Here is a 10,597-nt window from a genome sequence, read left to right on the forward strand (position 1 = left end):
TCCTCCCTCCCCCTCACCTTTTTCGACATGATCTTTCTCTACGCCGGGCCAGTGCAACGTGTTTTCTTCTATTCTTTCCCCTACTCCACCTTTTTCGACATGATCTTTCTCTACGCCGGCACCGCCCTCCTTCGACCGGAGCTCAGTTCCGGACCTTAATGACGCGTATTCCAAGTTTTTCAGCAGCCTTGCCGCCAACGCGCAGAACATGGGATCTATGATGGTCCAATTCGCGCAGCCTGACGCGGTCATCGGCACGGTGACGCTCACCGCCGACGACCTCCGGAAGCTAAAGGAGATGGTTTCCTCCAAAGTGAACAACTCCGCTTTCCGCTGCTCCAACATCGTAGCGATCTACGCTTACGCGTGGGTTTCCCTCGTCAAAGCGCGAGGGCACAACGCGGACACAATTGTGCACATGGTGTTCCCCGGAAACTGCAGGGAGCGGATTCAGCCGCCGCTGCCGGCGGAGTACTTCGGCAACTGCATCGGCGGCAACTTCGCCCATGCGAAGGCCATCGACCTCGCGGGAGAAGATGGGGTGGCGGCGGCTGCTCGACTCATCGGGGAAGCCATCGAACAGTTTAAGGAGGACCCGCTGATGGACGCAGACAAGTGGCATGAGAATTACCAGGCGATCGCGCTGCAGAGGCCGCTGAGAGTTGCGGGGTCACCGGGTTTCAAGGTTTACGAGGTGGATTTCGGGTGGGGAAGGCCGGTGAAGGTGGACATGCCGTCGATAATGCGGGCAGGAGCCATTTCGGTGTCGGAGAGCAGAGATAAGAGCGGTGGAGTCGAGATCGGTCTGGTGTCGCCTAAGACTGAGATGAATGAGTTTCAGGCTCACTTCTCGAATGGTCTTAAACTGCTGCTGCAGTGAACTGATTCGACAGTCGCCATGGCTCCGATTTAAGATCCCACAAGTTTCAGAAGAATGATCGTAGTTTCTTTTAGCTTCTCCTCCTACAAAATATGCCTGCCTTCGTGCTTTGTTATTTATGTTGTGTTCTATCTATCATATATCAGTATGGATTCCTTCCTTCCTTCCTTCCTATGTATTTTCGATTATATATATCTCAGTGAACTTGTTTTACATAACATGAACCCGAAACAAAGACTGCCTAATTCTCAAGCAACCAATTAAGAACAAGTCAACGATCTATATTTCCTTCTCAGTTATGGATTTATTAAGCATCGTGAAGAAATTATCATGGACATTACGGACCTAGCAGCCATAGCTGAATGCACATGTTTAGTAATAAAGATCAATGTGCTTCGTCATAAAATGTCAACCAAGTTCACATCGTCAGATAGAAGAAACACGAGGAAAACAACTGTGTTGTCCTTTTTCTCAGTTTAGGCATCTTTATAATGTTCCTCTTGACCAAGCTTCTCTGAAAATTAAACTCTTCTCAGTTTTGGAATAGATTCGTTGCAACTAAACACAATTTTATTCTCAGGCCATTAAGTTCATTCATCGGTACTGCTCTTTTAGATTTTAGTTAGATTATGGTTCTGGTGTTGCCATTGCCAGTGTGATCCTCATCAACTGAATCGCCCATATCTACTTTTAGGAACACAAACAGCTCCTAGGAAGAAGGCTGCTGCTGTTGCTGCAGCTGCAGTTTAAAATGGGTAGACATATACATGTTTTCTCTTGTCACAAATGCTGATTCGCTCACCCCACCATCGCTGTCAATCCATCCTTAGATCAACACAGAAGAGGTAAATTATGGATGACTACTAGCCATTAGTACAAGTGGTTAAGACATGAGGAAAGACATGCTCAGACGCGTCGAATTTCAATCCCGATACCTCATGTGACAATACTCTATGCTTCAATCATCGTAGCACTCCGAGGGGATAGATATATGCTTTCTCTTGATGGCATCTCGCCCTCAGTGCCCTCGTTAATCCATCCCTAGGCCAACACAGAAAAAGTAAATCATGGATGACTATTAGCCCGAACAATGACTATTGTATAAGGGAGGATAGAAATTAACCCGACTATTAACTAAAATTTAATCCCAAATTTTATGATGATAACACTATGTACTAGCTACTGGTCCATCCCAAAGGGACAGATACATGCTTTCTCTTGAATCATAAGGAAATGAATTTTCTCTACTACTTGCTATTCTTCTCAGAACATTTTTGTTTAAGATTGGGTTTAGTAGTCACTTTTGGGTTTAGTAGTCACTTTTGGCTTGCTTTGATTGGAAGACTACAAAGTAATATTATTTTAAAAATGAGGCATTTGCACGAGAAAGCCCCTAATTGTACTATATTGCCTTGATATTTTTTTCATAAATAACTTTTGTTTTCTAAGATAACCTTTAACTCTCAATCCTTCTCCCATTTCACCTTTTATAACACATCTTATAAATATTAGAACTAATATGTTTTTATTAAATTATATAATATTTTACTCCTCAATTATAATTTTAAAAACTTTTTGCAAAAAAGATTTAAAAAAATTGGCTGCCTTTTTAGATGATGGCTTAATATTGTAAATACTTTCTCTAAAAAAAAAAGAAAAATAAGAAATTGCTACTGGTATAAATAATGGTTTGTGTTGATTTTATAGTGATTGTGTAACACCATCAAAATAGGGTGGGTTCATTCTCACCTTTCAATTTTGCAACAGTAATCAATTAGTTGCTTGATATATGATATCATGACATCGTAGTGAGTAAACAAATGCGATAATGATGAGGAAATCCGTGTTGAGTGATGACCAAGTTCATGTTTACTTGAGATATGGAGTGGAATTCATGGCATCGAATGAGAAGGTCAATCAATTCCTTCGACACATCACATACTATCATATTTTAGAGAAGATCTACACGATGTGATTTAGTGTTAAACAGTAATTTATTGTGATTTAGTTTGGTTCTTTCCCAAGAATCAGAATGAAAATGAGAATATAAATCATAGTAACATGAATATCACTCTTAAAAATAAAATTTGGTTAGTTGAATATTTTCTATCGAAATAAACTAAAGTTTTCTTTTTTACCCTTAGTGAAAAATAAGAGAAAAAATTAGATGGGAGAGAAAGTTGAATATGAGAAAAAAAATATCATGAAAGAGAGAATATATTATAGGAAAGAATGAAAAAAGAGAAAGTGTAATGAAAGACAATAAGGAAAGAGAGTGTGATGGGAGAGCATGGTGGCAAAAGGCAACTACGCTCACCCCAGCGCCCCCGCCAACTCGTTTCAAGAATAACACGAATGAGGTAAATCACGGGTCGCTACTAGCCTTTGAAATAGTGACTGACACATAAGAGAAATATTTACCTCATGTATACCGAGATTCAAACGCTAGACCTCATTGTAGCAGCACCTCATACACTAGCCACTAGACCGTCCTGAGAGAACGTGTGATGGGAGAGCATCGTGAGAGAGGATGGGGAGAGAGAAAATGTGATGAGGAAGAAAGTATGATGGGAGAGAATAAAGAGGGAGAAAATGTGATAGAGAAAATGAAGAGAGAGAAAGTACGATGAGAAAGAAAATGTGATTAAAAAATGAAAAAAAAGAGTGTGATGAGAAAGAAAATATGATGAGAGAGGATGAGAAGAGAGAAAGTATGATGGGAGATAATAAAGAGAGAGAAAATGTGATGAGAGAAAATGAGAAAAAAGAGTGCGTGATTGATGAGATTGAGGAGAGAGAAAGTATCATGAGAGAGAAAGTGTAATGAAAAAAATGAGAAAAGAGAATGTGATGGGAGAGAAAGCATGGTGGCAAAAGGTGACTACGCTCGCTTCCAACACCTCCGCCAACCCGTCCCAAGGCCAACACGTAATAGGAGAGAAAGTATGATGAGAGAGTATGATGAGAGAGAAAGTGTAATGAGAGAGAATTAAGAGAGAAAGTGTGATGAGAGAAAATAAGGAAAAAGAGTGTATGATAGGAGAGATTGAGGAGAGAGAAAGTATGGTGAGAGAGAAAGTGTGATGATAGAATGGGGAGACAAAAAATGGTGAGAGAGGATAAGGAGAGAGAAAGTGATATAAAAGAAAAATTGAACAAATATATTAAGGATGTTTTCATCCAAAACTTAACTCTCATTCTCATTCTCATCAAAACTCAAGGGAAGAAGTGAGTTTCATCAATACCCAAGTTTTTAGATTTCATTCCAAAATTTTAATTCCATTCCTATTAATCAAACATAAAATTTAGGAATGAATCCATTCTCTCATTCTCAAACCCCTAAACTAAACGCCACTTTAATATTAAAGCAATTACTTATTGAAAAAAAAAACAGAGTCTAAGTCCTCATCTTAGTAGTTCCTTCAAGTTCCACATATTATAAATCATAAGGGAGACATGTTGCAACAAACATCTATACACATATGTGTGAATCCATGAGAGTAAAGATCGGATCCTCTATTTTGAATGGTCCCTATCCCCATCTCCATGTCTCACTCGTCGTCCCTAGCTCATCGTAAGTCGTGTCCAACCACCGGTCCGACTGCTGGTTCCATCGTCGATCTGACCAGAACTATATCCCAGAGGGAAAGTAAACTCAGGGGATCACCGCTAGCATGATCGGCGCCGGAATCTAGCTGGATATGAGCAGGAGCTTTGAGCAACGGTGGAAAAAATTCTGTTCAGATCTGGTCGAATTCCGGTGCAGATCGTGCTTATGATGATCCCCTTGAGTTCATCTTTTCCTTAGGATATAGTTCTAGTCAGGTCGACAATCTCTATGGGACATTAAAATAATTAATTAAAAGAAAAAATAAGAGCATTAAAATTGAGATTTTAATGGAGATAAATATTTTGAAAAATGATTTCTAAATGTGCATAAATTATGTTCCACATTTACTCGATCATAAATTAAGAGAAAAGACCGTTTATTTTCGAGGGAAGAAGCTTGAACACTTGAATATATCAAAACAAAAAATAAAAAAAATAGAGAAGAAATTCGGATCTCACAAATTAAATTGGGTAACACTCGACGTGAAAAGATGGTGGACTACCCAATTTATTGCGTCGGCATCACTCACAGAGTCTAAAGGAAGGACTAATTAAATATTGTAGGGTATCCATTAGATGCATTTAGGATGCTATATTAATACTCGTTTAGTATTAAAATTAATATGAAAGGATGTTATAATATATCTTCTTTTGTGGTAAAAAGGCGAAATCGTTCGCCTCCAGCGCCCCCGTCACACCCGACCCAAGGTCATCACGAGGGAGGTAAATCACAGCATCCTGAGCGAGCATGTGACAGGTGGGGTGAGTTGCACAGGGACCGAAGATTTACGCCCCGACTACCCTGAGTTTCGACCCCGCGACCTCGTGTAGCAAACATCCAACCATATACCAGCTCGGATGACCTGTGGGGTCTATAATATATCTTCTTTTGAACATTGATACGGTGTATAAAAGAAGACCCAATAATATTAGAAAGTTAATAATCTAGATGACGTGGTAGTCAATAATTAAGGAAACGTGACAGTTAATAATCAAAGGGATGTGACAATCAACAGTTAAGAGGATATGATAGTTGGCAGTTAGAAGGATGGGACAGTCAACAGTCAATGGGAGGTGGTAGTTCAGCTTTATAGCTTCACCCTCTGCATAATTCGTGACCGGTCATATGCAGGTCGGGCCCTCAAGGCTGAACCACAGGTCGGGGTTATGACTAATTCCCGGCCGATAACATACTGCTCAGGACCTGTCCTCAATCACATTCGCAGATGATTCCTGGCCAGTTCTTCACAGCCCATCCTCTTCATCAAGGATCAGCCCTTGCAGTACATATGAGCAGTCATCTCAAGCTGTCTGCGGATTGAACCCGGGCGGGACGAAGAGCGCTAAGCGACAACAACGTCAGAGAATCGTAATCTCCTATCAGAGAACAACTGTCATACACCAGGGAATATTCCAGTGGTATGCCACTCACTACAAAAAAATAAGGGTTTAGCAGCGGTTTTTCAAGGCCTATACCAGCGGTTTACGACCGCTGCTAACCCTATTGCACCGGTTACAAAACCGGTGCAGGTGTTGGCGACGCTAAATGCAACCGAAACGGTAATACTGACCGGTGGTTTAAATTTATAAACCGCCTCTAATGCTTACCAATAGCAGCAGTCTTACGGTGGGCCTTTAGGAGCGGGTAGTAACCGCGTATATAGATCAATATGGGTCGCCTCAAGGTGGACCTTTAGGAGCGGTTAGTAACCGATTCCGAAGGTCAACTTTTACAAACAGTTAAAACCGGTCTTATAACTTACTTTGCAATTTAAAAATGACGTTTTAGAAGTGGTCTAAAACCGACACAGAAGGATGATTTATTAGAGGCGGTTGTAAACCATTTTAGAAAATAGTCATTTAGATGCGGTTGTAACCGATCCTATAAGTTTATTATACAACAGTGACACTATCTATAAGAGCAGTTTATCTTGAAGGTGACGATCCACAGTCTCTTTAAGTAAATTCTAACAAGAAAATAAATTGTTGATAGAATAAAAATATATTTAAAAGTCGACTTAAAAAGTGAAATATATTATTACCTCACTTCGTATTGCCTCGTCATCAATAAGGGCGCCTCCTTTCTTTCTACTTCTTCGACTCAATTGTTGTATTTCAATACGACTCGGTTTTCTTCCATTTTCTTGAGACTAACAGGATAACAAATCCACATTTAGCACCAAATATTAATAGCATAAATTCTTCTATTTGCATAACAACTTATAGAAAGAAAATAAAACAGTAATAAATTACATTGGTTGTAATTATATAAATTACAGTAATAACAACTTACAGTAATAAATTCTATTTATATAAATTTTTCAAAAACTAACTATATACATTACATTGCTTGTAATCAATTTCTAGAATCTCATAAAACCTTGGAACTTCAAGGATAAGAGCATTAAAGTGTAAAACAGTAAATAAGCAGTGTGAAACTAACTGTAAGAAAGAAAAGAAATAATTTTGATTCTTACAAATTTATATTCCAATGATGGAATATTAGTGTGTCCTTGTGCATGAGTCCCTTTCTTTTTGTTCGCATTTTCTCTATTGATTTTTGAAGTTTTCTGGCACAAAAATTTATAAGGAAATTATAACATCTATAACATATATAAAAAAAACTATTAATACTAGTTGTACCTCGGTAGACTTCCAATAGTTACATAAAACTTCCCATGTTTGAAGTGTCAAGCCATGAGGAATGAGCTGTATTGCAACAAGCTCTTCTAGTGGAGTATTTGAATCATAAGATGTAGCTTTCACTTCGGTCCTCCACCTTCTCCACGCAGCCCCCATCATTTGCATTATAACTCTTCTATGGCAATTGGAGATACAGAAACGTGCCTATAAACATAAAATAAAATATGTACATGATTTAAATTCATAATTGAAATTATGATCTTGTAAACTTACAGTAACAAGTTTCCATGCATCATTCAAACGATTTGTCGGCATTTTTCTCCAATCTAAAAAGCTCAGGGGCAACACAACTCCATTCCGTGCAATAGTCCCAATAAAATTTGCAAGAGTTGGTTGTAGGTCACCGTAAGGCTGTCCCCTTTCATTGAATTTCACTACCAGCATATGATCGGGATGTAATGCATGAATATCTCTCATAATAGTCTTGCCACGTTTTCTTTTCTGAGCTTGGGATGAAGACATGATCTCATTTTCATCTGAAAAATATAATTTTCACTTAGTGTTGCAAAAAATAATTTTCTATTCATATCCAAAAACATTTTTCACCTTGCTCATTAACCTCCTCATTTTGTAGCTCTAATGGTGAATGAGATGTTGTATCTTGTGATTCATTTTCATGATCAACTCCTCTATTACTCGATTCTTCTCTCGTAGATCGTCTTTGGCTATTTTGTATTAGCTTTCACATTCTTTTGTTTGCCATTTTCAAAAGTTACCTACAAATCACAATATAGAAATATGAATGAAGTTTGAAGTGTAAAATCTGAAATTGTCATACAATGTTCAAGCATAATAACAAAAGAGAACAAATTTTCTGCATTAAAAAAACATCTAGATAATTAACTCAGATATCAATAACAAAAGAGAAACAATGTTCCGCATTAAAAAAACACAAGGAATGAATTGTATTAGTCAAAATGCATAACTCTAGTAGCTGTAAGAAAAGATTTCTGTCAAAAAAAAATTTCTAGTTGAAGTGGTTAAAGACCTACTTGAGCTGAAAATCACTATAAACAATAGCATAAATAGAGTTGGTGACGACAACACTAAAGAAACACTAACGAAAACAGAACTATGTTGTTCATCCTGCTGCCTTCTTTAGTGATATTTACCAATATAAAAGTTATACAAAATTAATCTGATTTGATGAAGATTCAAAGGGACCGAAAGATAACATAATTGAGAACATCTAAATGATTGGCTCAAGTATCATCAATGACGTGGAAACTTTAGACCTTGTACACCATATATTTCTTTCAAACTATATCACAAAATAAGGGGAAAAAACTAAAACAGAAGCTCTAACAACACGAACTACATCAAACCTGATAAATGTAACTGCAAAACAATGCTAATAAAGAGTGCTACAAGGATATTTGTATACTTCTCAAATTCCATAAAAAAGTATCAAGAACATTGCCAGTGATTTTGTCTCGGCATTGCTCAAACATCCTTTGACTTGAACTGCCTATATCAAGAGATTCATCCCTTTGACAAAACCCATAAAAAAAACCCTAAACAAATTCCAAAAGCAAAAGCCTTTACCTACAAAGAGTCGAAGGATCAAAGACAGGGCAAAGAGAGGTTGAAGTATAAAAACTCTAACAGCAGATAGGATTCGAAAATAGGTCTAATAATCTGTAGAAGGCTTCCAAAATCAATATTAAGCAACATAATAAAAAATCGGAATCAGAGGATGAAGGAAACAGCGGCGGAAGGAATCAGCGGCGGAAGGAAGAGGCGGCGGAAGGAAGAGGCGGAGGTTATGGTAGCTGCGTACCTGGGAGGAGACGGAGGTTCCTGGCTGTGTGACTAGAAGAGGCGGAGGTCGGAGGCTCGTCGACGATGGGATGAAGGTGAGTGTGTTTGTGGTCTGTGGAAGGCAACGAGGCGACTTTAGTGGGAATGTAAATTATGTTAAGGTAATGTGAGGGGAGGGAATTAATAGCGGGAATGTGAAATTTGGGTGCGGGAATGTGAAATTTGGGTGGAGTCTTATTTTTATTGTATTAATATTCATATTTTGTTTAATTAATTTAATTTATTAAAATAATTTTAAAAAATAGGGAATGTAAATTATGTTAAGGCAATGGAATTTTGATTAATATTCTAGACCTGGACCGATCAGGCTCCAACCTGATCGGTCTGGGAGTCGCCTGATCGGTCTGTGGACCGATCAGTCCCTAGGCTGATCGGTCCCCAGACCGATCAGCCAACTCTCTGTGAGAGTTGGCTTCGAAGCCTGATCGGTCTGTGGACCGATCAGGCTATAGGTGGATCGGTCCCCAGACCGATCCCCCTACCTTCTTTGCCTCTGATCGTTTCCTGATCGGTCTGGTGACCGATCAGATAACTTACAGTGAGCCACTGTTTGGTTTCTGATCGGTCACCAGACCGATCAGAAAACCCATAGTATCACTGGATCGGTCTGCTGACCGATCCAATGCCCATGTGGATTTAGAAGGCCAACCAGTAAAGAAGCCCACTTATCACTAGCACATAACACTTACTCACTTCATTTCTACAATTGAATACTAGAGTACTTTTAAACATCAGAAATCTAGTTTCATAAGAAATTAGAAATCAGATTGAGAAATCAGAAATCAAATTCATAAACAAATCAGATTCAGCAAATAAATTCTGATTTCTGAAATAAATTCTGATTTCTGAAACAAATCATATTCAGTATTAGAAATCAGATTGAGAAATAAATTCTGATTTCTGAAATTGCCTTCCATAAACCTGCACATATTCCTCCAAATTGGCACAATGGCAACTCAACAACAACATTTTGAAAACAGGTTTCTCAATTTCTGAATTGTAATTGCTCAAAAATCAGATATAGAAATTAGAAATCAGCTTTCATTTCAGAAATCAGATTCAGCAAATAATTCTGTGGTTGCTGAAATAAAACTCAGCAGAACACCTTCACTTCATTTTCAGAATTGTGATTTCCAAGAGATTACAACTGAGTTCATGGAGAGTTTAAATAAGTAACAATTCCCTTTTGCCATATTGATTTGTACTCACAATACATTAGAAAAAATTCTTATTGATAGAGCTTTAGAATAATGAACGAAAACACAAAAATCAACTAAAGCTATCATCATCTGTTTCATTGTTCACAACTGGAAGAACATCAACTATTGAGCCCTCTACATCAGTTCTAATTAATTCAACATCTACTCTATTTACATCACCTAATATTGATTCCATATTAGAAAAATTATTATGAATAAAATGCATCGTATCCATATCATCTTCATTGCCCATGTTATACGTATCTCTTAGTGCGTGACGAATGGCGCAGTACCAATCCTCCTCCTTTGGATCACGAACATAATAAACCATTTGAGCTTGCGTAGCCAAAATAAAAGCTTCATGTTCCTCACGTTCTCCTGTATG

General features: G+C 38.2%; 1 protein-coding gene across 1 annotated transcript; it reads left to right on the plus strand.

Moving 5' to 3' along the window:
• The first annotated feature begins 208 nt into the window (after positions 1–208).
• Positions 209–880, plus strand: LOC121991416 (phenolic glucoside malonyltransferase 2-like). Its single transcript, XM_042545421.1, has one exon. It carries the CDS (start codon positions 209–211, stop codon positions 878–880), a length of 672 nt encoding a protein of 223 aa, XP_042401355.1.
• The last annotated feature ends 9,717 nt before the right edge of the window (positions 881–10,597 follow it).

The sequence above is a fragment of the Zingiber officinale genome, chromosome 6B, assembly GCF_018446385.1.
Source record: "Zingiber officinale cultivar Zhangliang chromosome 6B, Zo_v1.1, whole genome shotgun sequence".
NCBI lineage: Eukaryota > Viridiplantae > Streptophyta > Magnoliopsida > Zingiberales > Zingiberaceae > Zingiber > Zingiber officinale.

Coding starts and splice junctions, on each gene's coding strand:
- LOC121991416 (XM_042545421.1), top strand. CDS start 209: ATGGGATCTATGATGGTCCAATTCGCGCAGCCTGACGCGGTCATCGGC.